At 49.4% G+C, this 22,178-nt stretch overlaps 1 protein-coding gene across 1 annotated transcript in view; it reads right to left on the reverse strand.

The window, feature by feature from the left end:
* LOC140729215 (protein mono-ADP-ribosyltransferase TIPARP-like) overlaps window positions 1–22,178 on the reverse strand; it is a 32,746-nt gene that overhangs the window by 5,759 nt on the left and 4,809 nt on the right. Inside the window, exons 3-5 of the mRNA XM_073048732.1 lie at window positions 15,388–15,550; window positions 10,629–10,819; window positions 1,653–1,922 (exon numbers count right to left, since the gene is read on the reverse strand). Coding sequence (XP_072904833.1) covers window positions 1,653–1,922; window positions 10,629–10,819; window positions 15,388–15,550 — 624 coding nt within the window. The remainder of the gene's footprint in view (window positions 1–1,652; window positions 1,923–10,628; window positions 10,820–15,387; window positions 15,551–22,178) is intronic.

A 22,178-nucleotide genomic window follows, 5' to 3' on the forward strand; every position in this document is an offset into this window, starting at 1 on the left:
TCTCTGTCCGCCCCCCTCTCCATCCCTCCACCTGTCCATCTCCATCTCTCTGTCCGCCCCCCTCTCCATCCCTCCACCTGTCCATCTCCATCTCTGTCCGCCCGCCTCTCCATCCCTCCACCTGTCCATCTCTCTCCATCTGTCTGTCCGCCCCCTCTCCATCCCTCCACCTGTCCATCTCTCTCCATCTGTCTGTCTGCCCCCTCTCCATCCCTCCACCTGTCCATCTCCATCTCTCTGTCCGCCCCCTCTCCATCCCTCCACCTGTCCATCTCCATCTCTCTGTCCGCCCCCCTCTCCATCCTCCACCTGTCCATCTCCATCTCTCTGTCTGCCCGCCTCTCCATCCCTCCACCTGTCCATCTCTCACCATCTGTGTCCGCCCCCTCTCCATCCCTCCACCTGTCCATCTCTCTCCATCTGTCTGTCTGCCCCCTCTCCATCCCTCCACCTGTCCATCTCCATCTCTCTGTCCGCCCCCCTCTCCATCCCTCCACCTGTCCATCTCCATCTCTCTGTCCGCCCCCCTCTCCATCCCTCCACCTGTCCATCTCCATCTCTCTGTCCGCCCGCCTCTCCATCCCTCCACCTGTCCATCTCTCTCCATCTGTCTGTCCGCCCCCTCTCCATCCCTCCACCTGTCCATCTCTCTCCATCTCTCTGTCCGCCCGCCTCTCCATCCTCCACCTGTCCATCTCTCTCCATCTGTCTGTCCGCCCCCTCTCCGGCCCTCCACCTGTCCATCTCTCTCCATCTCTCTGTCCGCCCCCTCTCCGACCCTCTATCTCTGTGGAAAGTTTCTCCGCACTGCACAGTACCACAGCAGTTATGGCCACTGCCCCACCACCCCGGACACCCTGATTTCCAAATCAAAGTCAAAAGCGAGAGGGGATAGTTTTAAGCTGGGGGGGGGGGTACATTCAGGAACCTGCGGGGAACTTTTCCCACGCAGAGGGTACTGAGTCTGTGGAACGAGCTGCCAGAGGAGATGGTTGAGGGAGGTATATGATTGACGTTTCAAAGACACCTGGACAGGTCCATGGATGGGAAAGGTTTAAAGGGATACAGGCCAAACTTAGCTTGGCTGGGCAGCCTCTGCACAGTAATGATTGCATAGCCTCTGGGTCAGAAGACTTTGACGCGGTCAGGCCTCTGTGTGAACTCCGACCCGGTGATGCCACGTTGGCGCTGTGCAGTGTAGGCCAAGTCCAGTCGAGCGTATTGTTGTGTCTACAATGACTGGGTGGGGGGGGGGGGGGCGGGATTTCCTACATTTAGACCACAAGGCATAGGAACAGAATCAGGCTTCTCCGCTGTTTGATCGTGGCTGATTTACGGAACAGTACAGGCCCTTCAGCCCACAATGCTGTACTGACCCTTAAACCTACGCCAAGCTCAATCCGACCCGTCCCTCCATTTTTCGTTCATCCGTATGGCTATTGGTGGAGTCACTGGTCACATAACCAGGACTTGTGACGCACACATTGGGCTTCACGTGACCCCGATCAGGGTGGGGGTCACTCCCCGCCCAAGGGTGACCTGTGGGCTAGTGGAGGGAAGGAGTGTCTTATGGACAGACTGAGAGAGACTGATCGGAACTCAGGGGCTTTGTAACCAATGTCACCGGGATGGGATGGTGCCCCCACTGTTACCTTTTGTACTTGTCCCAGAGGAACTGGTTCTGCACCCGCTGTATTCCGAGGATGACAAACTTGGTCTCGGACATGGTCTTGTGGAAGAGCCGGTACACCACGCCGTAGGCTTTGTCGTCGAGGGCCATGGGCACTTTGATGAAGTCCACGTTGGGGTCCATGGGGATCCAGGTCTCCGGGTAGTCCTGGCAACTGTTGGAAGCGGGTGATGGAGTTGAGGGGTTCCCACTGGGTGCTGAGGGGTTTAGGTCAGGGCCTTCCGACAGGGTCCTGGAGAAAGAGACTTGCTGTTAGATTTGAGACAATTAGTTACTGTCACACAAGATCAGAATCAGGCCATTCAGCCCATCGAGTCTGTTCTGCCACTTGATCATTACTGATAATTTCACTGACAACAAAGATTTTGCTTCCTGAATACATTTGGGTGCACCTTGTGGAGTTTGGGCTGCTGATCATGAAAATCACTATGGAATTTCCCTATCACTCGCCATTTTTTTTTTAATATCGACTCTATTTGTTATTTCAATTCATAACTCAAGACAGAATAACTGATGCCAAGGTTAAGGAAGGAACTTCGTTGGTCCACAAATCAAACAGGTCATCAGTGACAGGCAATTCAAAGAACTTCTGGTGTGACTGGAGCAAATGGCACGGAAGGCATTCAAAGATGTTGAAAAATTTCTTGGCAACTACAGAACACCAAACTACATGCAGCTGGTCGACAACGTGCTTCATGAAGTGCAACACGTCACTAAAGATTCATTTCCTGCATTCCCAGTTAGACAAATCTTGGCGCTGTCAGTGACATGCACGGTGAAAGGACAGACACAGAGGAACAGTATCAGGGTAACTGGCTGACTATTGTTGGACACAAGTGAGAAGCCTCAGACACGCAGTACAAACAAAAATCGCCAAAACATTTTTAGTTTAGTTGAACTATTACAAAGTGTCAGCACTATAATGCGATTAAATGCATTATATTCAATAATCGGGTTTAAGGCAGCACTGGTGAACCTCAGTGACTTCTGGCTGGTGTCTAACAAACAAGAAAAACAACTAAATACTTTGTTATTACACTTTTTCTGGCAAACGATCACGGCGAGCTATAGTCTAACTTCCCTTTGAACTCGGAGGCAATTCGATGTGGCAGAACTGAGGCTAGGTGAAGCAGTGGGCTCACTGCCGGGAATGAGGAAGACCAGAGGTTTGATCACTTTAGGTGTAACTGGAGAAGTCAGTGACAGCGGTTGTGGTGTCTGTGCAACTACATATGACTTGAATACAAGCATACACACGGGAGATGGCTTTAACCAGAGAGACAGAGAGTCAATACACAGGCCTAGACAATAGATCAATGTGCACGGGTAAGTTATCAGCCCATAGGTAGTGCCAAGGAGAGTCATTGCTCTAAAAGAAATATATTCATACATTACACTTCCTCCCCCTTTAGATTAATGCAACATAAAACTGTACTTGTACAAAACATTCAATTTTCTTTTCATAAACCAAATTCAAATATACACACTTTCACAATAACGGTCCATAACTACCTTCACTATTCTAAAGATTCACATCCACAGCAATCAGAAACGTGGAGGCCATGAATGGCCCAGCAGAGTCAACATGTCCTCTTTGCCCTTGTGACACTTCCACGGGTGTAACGGTGTCTGCGGGGGGGCACTTTGAACTTTTTGGCATCTCCAACAGCTTTTGGCCAGATCTTCAATCTGTCTATCTATTCCTGGCCACCACACATAACTCCAGGTGAGAATCTTCATCTTAACTGTACCCAAGTGTCCTTCATGCAGATTCTCTAACACTTTGGTGCGCAGTGTAGAGGGAGCCACATACGAGATCGACACAGCAGTGTTCTTTGACACACAGACAGTTGGTCTCGTCTCACTGAGATCTCCGGAAACAGCGTTACCATGAGCTGGCGATGTCAATGTCGGGTCATTCCTTGTTACTGTATTTCAGAATTTGTTTCCAGCAACTGGTCCACCAATGCTGTGTGAAACATTGCTGCTGGGTCACAGGATGCAGACTTTTCCTCTTCAGATGCAAACAGTGGAAGACACGGTAAGCCATCATGTACCCTTGAATTTGAGGTCATGTTGCCCAATGTTGTAACTGGGTAGCAGTCACCACTGGGATTGAAAATGGACACAAGGGGCTGGTGATCTGTCACTGGAGTAAACTTTTGTTTGTAGAGGTAGTGGTGGAATTTCTTCATTCCCCAGACTAGACTAAGGGCCTCTCGGCTGATCTGTGTGTAGTTGCATTCTATGCTCGTCAGTGATCTTGAAGCAAACACAATGGGGAGTTCAGATCCATCTTTCATAGAGTGTGACAAGATGACTTCAATGCCATAGGGGACGCACCACACGCCAGTCTGATGGGCAGAGACGGGTCATAATAGGTGAGCAGTTCACCAGATGTTATTAGTCTTCGTTTCCTTGAATGCTCTTTCACATCTTTCTGACCGTTTCCACTTTGTTCCTGCCTGTAACAATGGGTGCAGCACTGTAGCAATGTGTGGGAGAAACTGGTGGTGTTAGTTTACAAAGCCCAGATATGACCTGAGTTGTGACACATTTTCCAGTTTAGATGCCTGAATCACCGTTTCAATCTTCTCGTGACGTATATAAACCATGCCTGACAATGATGTGTCCATAATAGGACATTTCATTCTCGAAAAACTCACATTTGTCTCTCTTTGCACGCAGACCATACTCACTCAGCCTGGTAAGCACTTTATCTGGTATGCTTTTCATCAGTTTTGCCTGTCATGATGATGTCATCAGGGTAACACTGTGTTCCTGGGATATCTTGGAGTTCTTGGTCCATTGCTCTTTGCCAAATTGCTAGAGCCAATGCGACGCCAAAGATAATTCTACTGGAACAGTCCCTCGTGAGTGTCGATTGTGAGAAACTCGGCTCCTCAGTCTTCATTTGCAGATAGGCTTGTGACAAGCCAATCTTTGAAAACCTCTCCCCGCCTGCCAAAGATACAAAAAGTGTCTTCTATTCATGGCAGAGGGTATTGCACAGTACGCAGCACTGGGTTGATGCTCACCTTGAAATCCCACAAACGGCTCCGGCCTTCCCTTTCTTGATCACAGGAGAGTGGGTGTGGCCCAATCGCTCCACTCAACCTTGAAGAGAATTCCAGACACCTCCAAGCTCTGACATTCAGCTTACTCTTTAGGACATAGTGTGTAAGGCACTGGACGTGCTTTATGGAACCTTGGTGTTGCTGCTTCATCCGGTTCAATTCTGGACTTCATGCCCTTCTCAGTAGCATTACCCAGCTGTGAGTCACTGGTTGGCGATACCAGTTGGGCCGCCATTGCCTGTTGATGCCACACTGAAAGCTTTGATTGAGTGCCAGTCTAGTAGGATTTCTCTGAACCATTCACATCCGAAAAGTGCTGGCCCTCCACTTTTCAACACATAAAACTCTAACTGCTGTGTCTGGCCACCGTGCATCACATTTACCTTCAGTTTGCCTTTGGGAGACACTTTTGTACCCATGTGGGTCTTTAGCATCAATGAGATCTTCTCTAATGGTAGTTTAGAAAACAGTCTGTTGTAGTCAGCCTCTAGAATTATAGACAAAGCTGACCCTGTATCTAGCTCCGATTTTACACCTGACACATCTGTTGTGATCCAGATGATTTTGCAATCTGCTTCAGTAATGCTATGCAGTTCCATGCATGACAGCTCACCTCTGTCAGAGTCTGTGTTGTCTGATTCAGTTTCACATTCAGTCACTTTATGCATTTGTTTAGTGTTTGAAACTTCTCACCCCCTGGCTTTTCTCCTCGGTTGTGCTTTGCACACTCTATGTGACCTTGTCTGTGACACATTCTGCAAACTGTTTCTTTGAACTAAGTAATTTGCATCATGGGTGGATTTGCTTTTTGCTCCTTTCATGGACATTTTATGTGTTTCACATTCTAAACTCTTCTTCTGTGGTTCCGTTCCATCTTTGCTGCAGTCTCCAGCGTTATTGCAATGGTCAATGCCCGTTCTAAGGTTAGGACTCATTCGGATAATAGCCACTTTTGAGTCCTTTGACTATGAATGCCACATACAAGCCTGTCCTTCAATGCATCAGAAAGTCCATCTCTAAAGTCAGAGAGCTGGGAAAGTTTGCAGAGTTTTGCAATGTACTCAGAAATGCTTTCAGTCTTTGACTGGTTCTCAGCTATTGCCAACTGTTTAGGGCTCAAGTGATTTTGTAAAACCGCAACAATTTCATCGTGCTTGCTTGCTGGCTTTTCAGGGGGTTACCAAGTTGGGTAAGAGACTGTAAGTTATTGCACCTATTAAGCTAAGAAGTGTGATAACTTCCTTTACCTCATCCACATCGTTAGCATTGCAATACAGTTCAACCCTCTCGATATATGACTCCCACCTTCATTAGTGATATCAAATTCATCAACTTTCCCTGTCTGACACCGTCGTCACGTTTTTTCACTTTAACTTTACTAGGTGAGCATCTCTCATAGCGTATTACGCAGTTACTCCATGTCCCTTTGTTAATGTCTGTGACATTAAATCTTCCCTCTCACTGTCTCGTCCCATGACTGTCGGTGCAGCTCATGATATTCTCTGACATTCAGGATTGCACTCATCGCCAACCTGTTGTGTCTGTGCAACTACATATCAATTAAATAAAAGCAAGCAGGCCGGGAGATGGCTCTAACTGGTGTGCTCACATGGGGGGGGGGCGGGGGGGGGAGAGAGGGAGAGAGAGAGGATGAGGAGGAGAGAGAGAGAGAGAGAGGGGACAAGGAGGAGAGAGAGAGAGAGGGGGGACAAGGAGGAGAGAGAGAGAGAGGGGACAAGGAGGGGAGAGAGAGAGAGGGGACAAGGAGGAGAGAGAGAGAGGGGGGACAAGGAGGAGAGAGAGAGAGGGGTCAAGGAGGGGAGAGAGAGAGAGGGGACAAGGAGGGGAGAGAGAGAGGGACAAGGAGGGGAGAGAGAGAGGGACAAGGAGAGAGAGAGAGGGGACAAGGAGGGGAGAGAGATGGACAAGGAGAGAGAGAGAGGGGACAAGGAGGGGAGAGAGAGAGAGGGGACAAAGAGGAGAGAGAGAGAGAGGGGACAAGGAGGAGAGAGAGAGGGACAAGGAGGAGAGAGAGAGGGACAAGGAGGAGAGAGAGAGAGAGGGACAAGGAGGAGAGAGAGAGAGAGGGACAAGGAGGAGAGAGAGAGAGTGAGAGGACAAGGACAGAGAGAGTGAGAGAATGAGGAGGGGAGAGAGAGTGAGAGGACGAGGAGGAGAATGACAAAGAGGAGAGAGAGAGAGGGGACAAGGAGGAGAGAGAGAGAGGGACAAGGAGGAGAGAGAGGGGACAAGGAGGAGAGAGAGAGAGGGACAAGGAGGAGAGAGAGAGAGAGGGGACGAGGAGGAGAGAGAGAGAGTGAGAGGACAAGGACAGAGAGAGTGAGAGAATGAGGACGAGGAGGAGAGAGACGACAAAGAGGAGAGAGAGTGAGAAAATGAGGAGGGGAGAGAGAGAGAGAGAATGAGGGAGAGAGAGAGACGAGGAAGAGAGAGAGGGGACGAGGAAGAGAGAGAGAGGGGACGAGGAGGAGAGAGAGGGGACGAGGAGAGAGAGTGAGAAAACAAGGAGGGGAGAGAGAGAGGACAAGGAGTAGAGAGAGAGAGAGGGGGGACAAGGAGGGGAGAGAGAGAGGGGACAAGGAGAGAGAGAGAGAGGGGGGGACAAGGGGGGAGAGAGAGAGGGGACAAGGAGAGAGAGAGAGAGGGGGGGACAAGGGGGGAGAGAGAGAGAGGGGACAAGGAGGAGAGAGAGAGAGAGGGACAAGGAGGAGAGAGAGAGAGACAAGGAGGAGAGAGAGAGGGGACAAGAAGGAGAGAGAGAGCGAATGAGGAGAGAGAGAGAGTGAGAGGACAAGGACAGAGAGAGTGAGAGAATGAGGAAGGGAGAGAGAGTGAGAGAACGAGGACGAGGAGGAGAGAGAGACGACAAAGAGGAGAGAGAGAGAGAGAGGGGACAAGGGGAGAGAGAGAGAGAGGGGACAAGGAGGAGAGAGAGAGAGAGAGGGACAAGGAGGAGAGAGAGAGACAAGGAGGAGAGAGAGAGGGGACAAGGAGAGAGAGAGCGAATGAGGAGAGAGAGAGAGTGAGAGGACAAGGACAGAGAGAGTGAGAGAATGAGGAAGGGAGAGAGAGTGAGAGAATGAGGACGAGGAGGAGAGAGAGACGACAAAGAGGAGAGAGAGAGAGAGGGGACAAGGGGAGAGAGAGAGAGAGGGGACAAGGAGGAGAGAGAGGGAGAGAGAGAGAGAGAGGGACAAGAAGGAGAGAGAGAGCGAATGAGGAGAGAGAGAGAGTGAGAGGACAAGGACAGAGAGAGTGAGAGAATGAGGAGGGGAGAGAGAGTGAGAGAACGAGGACGAGGAGGAGAGAGACGACAAAGAGGAGAGAGAGAGAGAGAGGGGACAAGGAGGAGAGAGAGAGGGGGACAAGGAGGAGGGAGAGAGGGGACAAGGAGGAGAGAGAGAGAGGGGACGAGGAGGAGAGAGAGAGAGTGAGAGGACAAGGACAGAGAGAGTGAGAGAATGAGGAGGGGAGAGAGAGTGAGAGAATGAGGAGAGAGAGAACGAGGGAGAGAGAGAGGACGAGGAAGAAAGAGAGGGGACGAGGAAGAGAGAGAGTGAGAAAACGAGGAGGGGAGAGAGAGAGGACAAGGAGGAGAGAGAGAGAGGGGACAAGGAGGGGAGAGGGAGAGAGAGGGGACAAGGAGGGGAGAGAGAGAGAGGGGACAAGGAGGAGAGAGAGAGAGAGGGGACAAGGAGGAGAGAGAGAGAGACAAGGAGAGAGAGAGACAAGGAGGAGAGAGAGAGAGAGAGGGGACAAGGAGAGAGAGAGCGAATGAGGAGAGAGAGAGAGTGAGAGGACAAGGACAGAGAGAGTGAGAGAATGAGGAAGGGAGAGAGAGTGAGAGAATGAGGACGAGGAGGAGAGAGAGACGACAGAGGAGAGAGAGTGAGAGAATGAGGACGAGGAGGAGAGAGAGACGACAGAGGAGAGAGAGAGAGAGGGGACAAGGAGGAGAGAGAGAGAGGGACAAGGAGGAGGGAGAGAGGGGACAAGGAGGAGAGAGAGAGAGAGAGAGAGAGGGGACAAGGAGGAGAGAGAGGGGACAAGGAGGAGAGAGAGAGGGGACGAGGAGGAGAGAGAGGGGATGAGGAGGAGAGAGAGTGAGAAAACGAGGAGGGGAGAGAGAGGACAAGGAGGAGAGAGAGAGAGGGGACAAGGAGGGGAGAGAGAGAGAGGGGACAAGGGGAGAGAGAGAGGGGACAAGGAGGGGAGAGAGAGAGAGAGACAAGGAGGAGAGAGAGAGACAAGGAGGAGAGAGAGAGAGACAAGGAGGAGAGAGCGAGAGAGAGGGGACAAGGAGGAGAGAGAGAGCAAACGAGGAGAGAGAGTGAGAAAACGAGGAGGGGAGAGAGAGAGAGGACAAGGAGAGAGAGAGAGAGAATGAGGAAGAGAGGGGACGAGGAAGAGAGAGAGAGGGGACGAGGGAGAGAGGGACGAGGAGGAGAGAGAGACGACAAAGAGGAGAGAGAGTGAGAAAATGAGGAGGGGAGAGAGAGAGACAAGGAGAGAGAGAGAGAGAACGAGGAAGAGAGAGAGAACGAACGAGAAAGAGAGAGAGAACGAGAAAGAGAGAGATAGAGAATGAGAAAGAAAGAGAGAGTGAGAGATGGGACGAGGAGGACAGAGAGAGAGAGAATGAGGAGAGAGAGGGGATGAGGGGGACAGGGAGAGAGAGAGAGAGGACGAGGAAGACAGAGAGACAATACACACACATAGACAACAGATCAAAGTGGACGGGTAAGTTATCAGTCCATTGTGCTAAGGGGAGTCATTGCTCAATAAGAAATGGATCCACAAATGACAGTGGTGTCCAATCTCCGGAGCATGTTGAGGTGACTGAACTCGATGTCTGGATGGAGACTTAAGCACAAGGCTGAATCGGAGAGGCTGGTTACAGGGCGAATTGAGGCTTATTGAGACGAGCGAGCTCAGTATTTGGACAGAGATCCGGATGCTGGGCCAGATTGAAAAGGTTGGGTTGTCCGAGCCTGAGAAGAGGGAGAAGCCACTTCAGATTGCTGCTCCACGACTTGGCTCTGTGCTGAACGATGCGATTCTCTCACTTCAGCTCCGAATGCTGCTTGCTTGTGGTTATTGTTTACATAATGAATTTCTACTCTCTGCATATCGGGGTTTTTAAAAATGGGTTCTTTTGTGTTTGTTTTGTGACTGCCTGTTAGGAGACGAATCTCAACATTGTATATAGTATACATACTTTGATAGTAAATGTATTTTGAACTTTGAAAAGTTAATTTCTCGTTTCTCCAAATTCCCAAGTGATACAAGTAGTCTAAAATTATGTTTGCGTTCAGTTTATCAAAAACAAAAAAAAATTCCGAGGAAGTGGCACTTTTGAAAAAACTTGCTGCCCAGTGATATTTCACAACCTCTTTCTCCTGCCTTCCCCCTGTAACCTATCCAGACCCGATGAATCTTTGGTACCCTTGTAATGATTTGAACTGTATGCAAGTCAACAAACAGGAGACAAATCTGGAAATCCAGAGCAACACAGAGTCCTGCCGAGAGGTCTCGGCCCAAAACACTGACTGTTTGTTCATTTCCATCAATGCTGCCTGACCTGCTGAGTTCCTCCAGCATTCTGCGTGTGCTGCTCCGTATGGAAGACGAGTTTGCCACTGTACATGTGACAATATTAAACTAATTTATCAATTTAATTTACCATCGAGTTACTAACGCCGGCAACACACACGAAATACTGGAGGAACTCAGCAGGGCGGGCAGCACCTGTGGAGAGGAACAAACAGTCGATGTGTTGGCTGAGACCCTTCACCAAGACTGGAAATGAACGCCATCCCATAAACACGTGGCTCACTCACTTGAGGTACGGGAGGAGGGTGACGATCGACTGGAAGAGCGGTCGGCGACGGATACGTCGCTTGGTGCCCGTAGAGATGTTCTGCTGGAATCCGGCGCTGAGGTCCACCTTGTACTGCTGGTTCCTGCTGACCATCACGTGCCTGATGCTCAGGCCTCGCTGCCGGGCCTCGTTGAAGTCCTGGTTAACCGACTGTAAAAGCAGGAAGGTGAGATGGCGTCACTGGTCGCACGGCAGGTGACGGATAAGGGAGACGGCAGGTGACAACCAGCCTCCTCATCCCAACTTCAGCCACTGTCGTTAGCCCAGCACTCAGGAGGGAGGCTCACACTCAGCCATCCAGGAACAGCTTTTTCCCCTCTGCCACCCGATTCCTGTATGGACACTGAACCCACAAACACTACCTCACTACTTTTTTTCCCAGTTTAAGCACTTCTTATTTAACGATTTAATAAAAATACAATGCCCATAAAAAGTACTCATCCCCCTTGGAAGTGTTTCATGTTTTACTCAATGAATCACAGGGGATTTAATTTGGCTTTTTTTGACACTGTGCCAAAGTGAAAACAGATCTGTGCAAAGTGATTTAAATTTATTACAATTATTAAACACAAAATAATTGATTGCATAAGTATTCACCCCCTTCAAGTCAGTATTTAGTAGATGCACCTTTGGCAGCAATTACAGCTTTGAGTCTGTGTGGATAGGTCTCCATAAGCTTTGTACATCTGGACACTGCAATTTTTCCCTATTCTTCTTTTCAAAACTGCTCGAGCTCAGTCAGATTGCATGGGGATCGTGAGTGAACAGCCCTTTTCAAATCCAGCCATAAATTCTCAATTGGATTGAGGTCTGGACTCTGACTTAGCCATTCCAGGACATTAACTTTGTTGTTTTTAAGCCATTCCTGTGTAGTTTTGACTGTATTGAGAGCATCGAGAGCAGCTGCATCACTGCCTGGTTCGGAAATTGCACCAACTCAGATCACAAGACCCTGCAGTGGATAGTGAGGCCAGCTGAAAAGATCATCGGGGTCTCTCTTCCCCCCTTTACAGGCGTTTACACTACACACTGCACCCGCAAAGCAAACAGCATTGTGAAGGACCCCACACACCCCTCATACAAACTCTTCTCCCTCCTGCCGTCTGGGAAAAGGTACTGAAGCATTCGGGCTCTCACGACCAGACTGTGTAACAGTTTCTTCCCCTAAGCCATCAGACTCCTCAATACCCAGAGCCTATACACACACACACACACACACACACACACACACACACACACACACACACACACACACACACACACACACACACACACACACACACACACACACACACACACACACACACACACACACACACACTCCCTTTGAAATCTTTGCTCATTTCTTTCTCAAATCCTGCTGAAACATTGTTTACATTTACAATTACATCATTTATTATTTATTGTAATTTGCCCTTTACTGTGCCTATTGTCTTGTTTATTAATTATTGTACTGTCTTGCACCTGTTTTGTGCACTTTATGTAGTCCCGTGTAGTTCTGAAGACTAATGTAGTTTTATGTTGTTTCATGTGGTCGAGTGTAGTTTTGTGTTTTTCATTTAGCACCATGGTCCTGGAGGAACGTTGTTTCGTTTTTACTGTACCAGTAGTTATGGTTGAAATGACAATAAAAGCAACTTGACTTGACTTTATGCTTGGGGTCATTGTCTTGCTGAAAAACAAAATCTTCTCCCAAGTCACAGTTCTCTTGCAGACTGCATCAGGTTTTCCTCTGGGATTTCCCGGTCTTTTGCTGCATTCATTTGACCCTCTACCTTCACAAGCCTTCCGTGACCTGCTGCAGTGAAGCAACCCCAGCGCATGATGCAGCCACTCCATGCTTCACGGTAGGGATGGAGTGGTTTTGATGATGTGTGGTGTTTGACTTCCTCCAGAAACAGCGTTTAGTCTGATGGCCAAAAAAGCTCAATTTTGGTTTCATCAGACCATGGAACCTTCTTCCTGCTGACTTCAGCATCCCTTACATGTCTTCTGGCAAACTCTAGCTGAGATTTCATTTGTTTTTCTCCACAACAGTGGCTTTCTCTTTGCCACTCCCCCATAAAACTGTAACTGGTGAAGCACCCGGGCAACAGTTGTTGTATGCGCAGTCTCTCCCATCTCACCCACTGACGCTTGTAACTCCAACAGAGTTTTCATAGGTCTCTAGGTGGCCTCCATCATGAGTTCCCTTCTTGCACGGTCACTCAGTTTTTGAGGACGGCCTGCTCTAGACTGGATTGCCATATCTTCCCATTTCTTAATGATTAACTTAACTGTACTCCCAGGGATATTCCTTGAACTGGAAATTTTCTTCTATCCCTCTCCTGACTTGTGCTTTTCAATAACCTATTTGCAGAGTTGCTCGGAGTGTTCTTTTGTCTCTATGGTGTGGTTTTTGCCAGGATACTGACTCACCCGGTTGGACCTTCCAGATACAGGTGTATTTTTACTACAGTCAATTGAAACACCTTGACTGCACACGGTGATCTCCATTTAACGAATTATGTGACTTCTAAAACCAATTGGCTGCACCCGTGATGATTTGGTGTGTCAAATTAAAGGGGGTGAATGCTTAAACAACCAATTATTTTGTGTTTTATATTTGTAATTAATTGAGATCACTTTGCAGAGATCTGTTTTCACTTGGACATGAAAGAGTCTTTTTCTGCTGATCAGCATCAAAAAAGTCAAATTAAATACACTGTGATCCAATGTTGTAAAACAAAACATGAGAACTTATGGGGGTTTATATATACACACATTATATAAAATATACATACATACACACACACACACACTTCCTGTAATTGGCTTTTTCCTCTCTAAGATCATGTGTTGCATGGTACTGCAGCTGCAAAGTTAACGAATTTCACACCACTGTCAGAACCAGTTCCTGATTCTGAAGTCTCGCCATCAGTAAAAACATCACCTTATCTTTGCCTTAAACAAAAAATCTTTTATTTCTAAGAAGTGTCACCCAGATCTTAACACCCACACTCAGCCTTTCTTTCCCCCATTCAGTACAATGAGAACTCACTATTGCCCACTCCAGTAGTGCGAGAAAACAAGGAGCTGGTGTCGAGCTTTTAGCTGGCATTGTGTACAGAGGAATGGTTCCTGTTCTGGTCTCCACAGTTCAGGGAGACTGTGGAGGCTTTAGGAAGGGGAGGGGGAGCTCCAAACTGGAACCATTTTTCACGAGGCAGACAGGATTAGTGAGATTTGCATGAGTCCTGATCAAACAAGATAAATGGCCGAGGAGATGTGTCACTAAAGACAAGTAGCTACAGGGTTCCAACTGCTTGCTTCACAGCCTGGTGTGGAGGCTCCAATGCGCAGGATCAAGAGGCTCCATAAAGGGTGCTAGAGACTCAGCCAGAGCCCCTGCTCCCATCAAGGCATCTTCAGAAAAAGTGACATTCACTTGGTCAGACTTGGAGTACTGTGTCCGGTTTTGGTCACCTCACTATAGGAAGAATGTGGAAGCATTGGAAAGGGTACAGAGGAGATTTACCAGGATGCTGCCTGGTTTAGAGAGTTTGGATTATGATCAGATTAAGGGAGCTAGGGCTTTACTCTTTGGAGAGAAGGAGGATGAGAGGAGACATGATAGAGGTGTACAAGATATTAAGAGGAATAGACAGAGTGGACAGCCAGCGCCTCTTCCCCAGGGCACCACTGCTCAGTACAAGAGGACATGGCTTTAAGTTAAGGGGAGGGAAGTTCAAGGGGGATATTAGAGGAAGGTTTTTCACTCAGAGAGTGGTTGGTGCGTGGAATGCACTGCCTGAGTCAGTGGTGGAGCCAGACACACTAGTGAAGTTTAAGGGACTACTAGACAGGTATATGGAGGAATTTAAGGTGGGGGGTTATATGAGACGCAGGGTTTGAGGGTCGGCACAACATTGTGGGCCGAAGGGCCTGTAATGTGCTGTACTATTCTATGTTCTATCACTGAAAGCAGAACATGCCTTCTTTCTCATTACTACCTTCAAGGAGGAGGTACAGGAGCCCGAACACCCACACTACATTTTCACAACAGCATCTGATATGGACAATAGCTTTACAGAGCATAACAGGCCCTTCCAGCCCCTCGATCCAGCAACCCCCGATTGAACCCTAGCCTAATCACGGGCAATTTACAATGACCAATTAACCTACTCAGTAGGTCTTTGGACTGTGGGAGGGAACCAGAGTACCAGCGAAGACCCGTGTATTCTGTGGGGAAGACGTTCGGACGGTATTGGTATCGAACTCTAGCGCCCCGAGCTGTAATAGCGCTGTGCTAACCTCTACGTTACCACGGAGCCCGGTACTTTAGCATGCGGAGACCTCCAAGGATCTATGCGAATGGTGAGGGAATGGGAAATTGGGTTTGAAAGAGGAACTGGTAATATTTTTGCAGACGAGGTCTTTCCCTGCAAATCCCTGCCAACAGCACTGTGGGTTAACACTTGGATTTTACCAACAGCACCCGCTGGATCAACTGGAGGCGGGTTCCCAGGCCTGTTAAGCATCAGAGGGAGGGGGAGATGAATTCAGTCAGGCGTGAGGAGACCTGTTCAGGCAAGAGACCAGTCTTGCCCCTTGTTGGGTCACCAGAGCAGCCAGATTGGAACCCCCCTCCCCCCCACATTTATTCTGCCCTATTCCAGGCTGGATTGTCCCCTCCCCCAAAGAAGGAACGTTTTTGTTGGGGAGAGGGGTATCCCTACCTCTGTGTACTCTTTCCACTCGAAGGTGTCTCTCCAGTAGTGTTTCCAGACGGTTCGGAAGGAGTTACAGGGGTCGGTTTCTGAAGTACATAGGCGCCTCAGCCTGTCGAAGGTGGCATCCTGGACGGCCATCTGACCAAAGTCAGCCAGGAAACTGCTGCCCCTAGGGATGCAAGGCAAAGCGGACGTTAGGGCGGAACACCGCTCGGGTCTCCCGATTCGTCACCCCCACCAACTCCCTCTGATCCTACCCGTGTCCACTGGGGCGGCGGCCAGTTAACTCCTCAACCCTGCATGTTGTCAGGATGTCGGGGGTGGGTGAAATTGAAGCACCCAGGGAAAACACATGGCACCTGGTCACTGGGAGGACGTGCGAACTCCACATATTCACATGCCTGTATTATCCCCGGGGACTCCCCACAGGCAGATGTTGGGATTGAACGCTGGTCTCTGTGCCACTGGTAGTGGTGCTTGTGTGGGGGCATGCAGCCAAACAAGGGCACGTCCCACTGGAGATCCAGTGCCAACCTGTGGAAGCACAGTGGACTCCAGTTAACTGGGCCATCGCTTATTTGGGAAAACTGTTAAAGGACAAAAACTAAATCAAGAAGATAGCCAGAACTCCCTTTGTTTATTTGGGGCACTATGTCACCTAATTGGGAAAGGAGACTTGCTGAACAGTTTCTAACTAGTATCAGCCACGTGCTCTTGCGTGTCCCCTTAGACACTACACAGTGCTTAAAGCAACAGTTTTTAAATAGTCTCAGTTGCATGTGTTTGTGTTCAGTGATTCCTGTCACTGATAGTTGGTGAGAAGTAAGCAGAAAGACAATTATGAACTATTTTGTTCACTGTAGTTTCAAGCTTAGAGATGCCAGAAATGGCCGGGAGTGAAAATGAAACAATTTCTCTACTTCAGCAAGTTAGGGATTGCGAAGAATTTGAAGGCATCAACAATCATCTTGAATGTTTTAATGAAAATGAAGATTTGGAGAGTGCAGTTGTCGACAGCATTGTATAAAGGCAGCCTATTATCTGCACTAGGAGTCTGCACTGATTTAGTTCATTTACAGTCAGTCAAAATCCAGTGTAGACTGGATTAATTTCTCCATTGATAACTAACTCACAGTTTTATTGTACTACAGTTGTATTGCTAGTGTTCCAATTGGCTCTGTATTTCAGTTAAACACAAAATTTGCTAAATGGTAGTTCGTCTTTTTTAAAAAAAAACAAATACCTTTTTAATTGTTTCCATGAAACTTCTGCTAATTGGGGCAGCAGCTTAGTTGGGACAAAATGTGCTGGCCTCGATGTGTCCCAATTAATAGAGCACAGAGCAAGGTCTGTTGGCCCACGATGTAGTACCACTCTAAATCAGTCTACCTGCCTACATCAAGGGTAATCCTCCACTCTCTGCATATTTACTTGCCTATCTAAGAACCTCGTAAACACCTCATTCACGTCTGCCTACACCAGCACCCTCCATTCTCTGTGTAAACAGAAAACTTGCACTGCACAGCTCTTTTCAACTTCCCCGGTTCAACTCATTTTGCAAGATGGCGCCAGTAAGCAACATGGTCAACGGTGACATCCTGCAGACAGTTCACTAAACTACCTCTTTCAAAAAAATGATTCTACATGAAGCTGCGTGCGATTGCAATCTGTCGTTTACATTTTGAAGGGGTGTTCGTTTGGGCCGATTGAGCTGTCTCCGAGGGAGCTCGGTGAGGTCTGGAGCAGAGTGTGCGGCCTGGGGACGGGACATGAGCCCACGATCAACTCCATTTCCCGCCAATTAAAGTGTCGAGCAAGATTAAAATCAGCGAGGACAAGGTGGGAAGTCGGGTACCATCTGCCTGTGTTTGACCGGTCTGCTGCTGGAGGAATGGAGGAATGTACCAAAGTCTTGAGAATTCAGCAAGGTTTGTGGTTTGGACTCATTTATAGAGGACTCTGCAGTTCTACAGAAGTGGTTTGCCATTGTCTTCTTCTGGGCAGTGCCTTTACAAGACGGGTGACCCCAGCCATTACCAATACTCTTCAGAGATTGCCTGCCTGGCATTAGTGGTCCCATAACCAGGAATTATGATATGCACCGGCTGTTCATATGACCACCCACCATCTGCTCCCATAGCTCCACGTGACCCCGATCTGGGGTGGGGGGGGGCTAAGCAGGAGCCACACCTTGCCCAAGGGTGACCTGCAGGCTCATGGAGGAAGGAGCGCCTTACACCTCCTTTGGTAGAGATGCATCTCCACCCCACCACCAAGTTGATAATATGTCGATAATAAATGCACTTTGAATCATCTTAAGTATTTGTCCTTTAGGTATTTAACATTTCCATCCATTCAGAAAGATGCTGATTATCTACTCAATCTATGCTACAGCACAGAAATAGGCCCTTTAGCCCATCTAGTCCATGCTAGCCCATTTTTCTTTGCCTAGTCACATCTACCTCTGTAGAGCCCATTGCCTCTGTACTTCTCTCGTCCGAGTACCCATCTAAACTTGCCAGCTTTTTCTGAATGGTGATTCCCGATTTCACATGCATTCAGCTCTCCCCTTGGCCCCCGCTGTTCCAGGGAAAGCTACCAAGTTTGTCCAATCTCTCCTTACAGCTCATGCCCTCCAATCCAGGCAGCATCCTGGTAAACCTCTTCTGCCCCCTCTCCAAAGCCTCCCAAACCCTTCCTGTGAAAGGTGAACAGAGCTGAAAGCACTAGCTACCCGGAGCTCTATACAACTTCCTGACTCAAACTCCAAACCTCAATTAATAAAGGCATGCACGCCTGCCATCCTTCCCTATCTAGTTGTGAGGCCACTTTCAGGGAGCCATGACCCCCTCTGTACATTAACACTGACACCATCACCCAGCTCAATCAGAGGGAAGTGTCAAAGTCCTGAGTCCAACTTACCCCCCAGGCTGCGTTGCGAGCCAGACTAATGAACCTGGTGGGGTGTGCCCCCTGCCCAAGGCCCCACTACGGCAGGGGGTTTGACCAGCAGTCACGGTGCTTTGTGAGATCTTGCTGTGGCTCAGAACCGGTTGTACTGCCTGGGGTATCTGCTCTCTCCACAGCTGCCCGACCGGTTGGGACGTCCTGTGACTCTGGAAACAGGAACTGGCCAAGCCGGTTTTGGGGAGCTGTCGTCAGTGTTCCGAACCAGTCACCCAGGTCTGCAGTAGGTGCACACCCCGGTTGTGGGCAAGGCGCCCAGAGTGAGGTGGCGCACCGAATTCAATAACGTACTGGGAGCAGGGGTGTCGGGGCACTGTTGTGTTCACACACACTGATACCAAATTCAGACAGATACACACATGTATGTATGATCTGTGTGTACTTACAGGTAGACAACACTGTACACATACAAACAGCACATGCACTCACAAAGACGCACAAAACTGAGATAATTTACATACAATCTGTCGGAGCCTGTGACCGACAGTTCAAACTACGGTTCTTCACAAACACTGTGTTTTCGGCGCGGCCTAGTGCTTCGCTATCTCCAGGAATGGCCTGGAAGACGTGCGCCCGCGGGGAGCGGGCGTGGTTGACCCGCTCCTCGCCAACTTCACCGACTGAAGTGTCGCGGGAGCCTGAAGCATCAAGACAGCAGGCGACGTGTTCGCTAGTCGCTGGCTGCCGTCGGAGGAACCCCAATCTCGCTCTCTGTCACTGGAGGGTGAGACCGTGTTGGCCCTCGAGTTGGGGACTGCTTGGAGGAGCTAGGTGGACAGCGAGTTGCTGCGAGCGACCCCTCTCTCCTCGATGGAGAGGGGCTGTCTGGGATACTGAAGTGCTGGGTTAAGGACTGTACTGTTTGATGGAGTTTGGGGATTTTTGCTGATGGTGATGGGGGGGTGGGGGGTCAATACTTTTGCTGCTGCTTGCTTGAAGGGAGGGGGCTTCGATGCTCCTACTGTTCTGCGGAGCTAGTTTTGTGGATGTCTGTGAAGAGGTCAAATCTCAGCCCGTGTTCTGGATACATTCTCTGATGTTAAGTGCACCTTTAAACCAACACAGATGGGTACTTACACTCTCACAAACACCAACGAACCCTCGGTGAGTCAGGGCTGGCCGACCCAAGACTGGACCTGGCAGACTGCGCGGAGGTGACCACTAGTTTGGCTCCACGGGCAGGAAGGCGTACCCAGCAAGGTGCCGCGGAGCGTAACGAGGCACCGAGGACGTCATGGTCATTCACTACGCCCGACCCCATCCCCAGCCGTCTCGCCACTGGATGCACGTGGTCTCAGTTGAGTCAGTGAGGTCAACACTACGCAACTTGTCCTCAAGTCTTTGCACAAATCACTCCTGTGTACGTCCTTCCCACCCCAAGCCAAGTCTTGTGGTGCCAGGTGGGCGATGAAGCAGTGGGTGTGGGTAGCGGCTCAGGCTGTGGAATCGTTCTGTGTTGACGTGAAGCCTCAGTGGCTTTCTGCACCCCCCTGAACAGCCCCTTTTCAGGAACGGACTGCCCACCTCGATGGCAGGACAATAGGGCTGGAAAAATTGGCCTAACCATTGCCTGCTCCATCCTTTCCCCAGCCGGTTCACTGTGGACGCCGGGGACCCTGTCACAGCGGTCGAAGAGAAAGTTAAGGATGATCCCTCTCACCCTTGTGCGCGTGGAATGCGCGCACGCTGTGGGGGAGTCGATGCTGACAGACCTCAGAGGAGAGCTGCTCCAATAGGGAGCGAGTTAGCCCGATATAACATCGACATCGCAGCTCTGCATGAGACCCGGCTTGCAGGAGGGAACGAACTTTGTGAACAGGGCGCAGAGCACACATTCCTTTGGAGTGGAAGACCAACGCGAGGCTGGGGTTGGATTTGCAGTGAAGATGGAGATCACCACAAGATGGCTGGACCTCCAAAGGGCGTGAATGACTGTGACCATGAAACGCTCCCTGCCGCCTGGTAGGAAGCACGTCACCATCACACCCCAACCATGAGCAACCTGGACCATGTCAAGGACAGGTTCTGTGAAGAAATGCACTCAGTTATTGCCACTGTTCCCCAAGCAGACAAGCTTATCATCTTAGTGACTTCTACACAAGAGTAGGCTCTGGCAAAACCCCCTGGGATGGGGCCATTGGGAAATACAGGGTTGGCTACTGCAACAGAAATAGTCTTCTACTACTCCGGATATGTGCCAAACAGGAATTGTTTTTCACTTTCTGCCTTCCCACCCATAACGGGACTTTGTGGATGCACCCTCACTCTGACCACGTCACGGTCAGGAAGAGAGGCCGGCAGGATACAAGGGCGGCCAATCCACGTGCAGTGCTGGATGCAGGACAGACGCTCGTTTCTAAACTGAACAGCCCGAGAGATGCCCTCGAGGAATGAGAGTCCCAAGACAGCTGAACGTCTCCAAGCTGAAAAGCAGAAACACAAAGCAGTCTTTTGTTGACACTCTAGAAGAACATTTGAACTTCACCACTCAGGACAATCAGAATGTGAAAACTGCTCGGTCAGCCCTTCGAGAGCTGACCTACAACATTGCTACAGGGGTCATGGGGCCTGCTACCAGAAAGCACAAGGACAGGTCTGATGAAAAAATGCAATGATGTCACACACTGCTGGATGTAAACATCGACTCCACAAAGCTTTCATCAGCGACCCTAAGTCCATCTCAAAGAAGAACGCCTTCAACAACATATGAAGTGCTGAACGAGACACAGTGTGCCAGATGCAGGATTCCATAAAGCTGATGAAATCCAGTGTGCAGATTGGTATGGATCTAAAGAATTTCTACACTGCACTTAGAGGAGTCTACGACCCCACATCATCAGGATCATTCCTCTCCATAGTGCTGATGGGTACACACTGATCAGCGACAAAGAGAAAGTTCTTCTCAGGTGAGCTGAACACTAAGAGTGTTAGAAATCATCCTTCGACTATAAATGACAAAGCCATTGATTACCTGCCCCAAATACTTGTTAGTGAATCACTGGGCGTTCCACTGACTTTAGGAGAGCCCCAGAAAGCGATACATCAGCTCTCTCGCAGCAAAGTCGCCCAGATCAGACGCAATACCAGCTGAGGCCTGCAAGGAAGGTAGTGCATCAGCTCCGTCAGCTCTTCCAACTCATGTGGCAGCAAGAGACGATTCCACAGGAACATCCATTGTCCAACCATACAAGCAAAAGGGAAACAACAGTCCTGTGGCAGGTATTGGGGAATATCCTTGCTGTCTATCGCCAGGCACCTCACATCTCGCCTTGCCAGGAGGCTCAGAGCCAGTGTGGACTCCAGACGGAGCGTGGGACCGCCAACACGATGCTTTGCTGCAGGAGAAATGTCAGGTGCAAAATGCTGACCCCGTTGATCTTCGACAGTTAACAGCGGAAGATCGCGGTGCAGGAATTCCACAATGGCATGCAGAGTTCAGGACGACGGAGAGACGTCCAAGCCCATCTCAAACGCGGTCTTGGCGCCAATGCTATTCAGTTCGGTGTTATTCACCATGTTGACTGATGTCTACAGGGGACGGCAACAGCATCAGATTCTGCACTGATGTGAAACTGTTCAACCTCAGAAGGCTCCAAGCAAAAGCTAAGGCTATGACAGACTTCCTTCTTTGCTGATGACTGCTCACCCTCAACGCTGGCTCAAAAGTGGTGTGTCGGCACGTTTTCTGAGGCATATACCAACTTGGGGCTTACTGAAGTAATGCATCAGCCAGTTTCAGGGAAACCATATGCTGGTCAATGGTCAAAGGCTCAAACTAGTGAAAAAGAGTCACATATCTTGGCAGCACACTCTCCCAGAACATCGTCACT

This window comes from Hemitrygon akajei, chromosome 6 (assembly GCF_048418815.1).
Source record: "Hemitrygon akajei chromosome 6, sHemAka1.3, whole genome shotgun sequence".
Taxonomy (NCBI): domain Eukaryota; kingdom Metazoa; phylum Chordata; class Chondrichthyes; order Myliobatiformes; family Dasyatidae; genus Hemitrygon; species Hemitrygon akajei.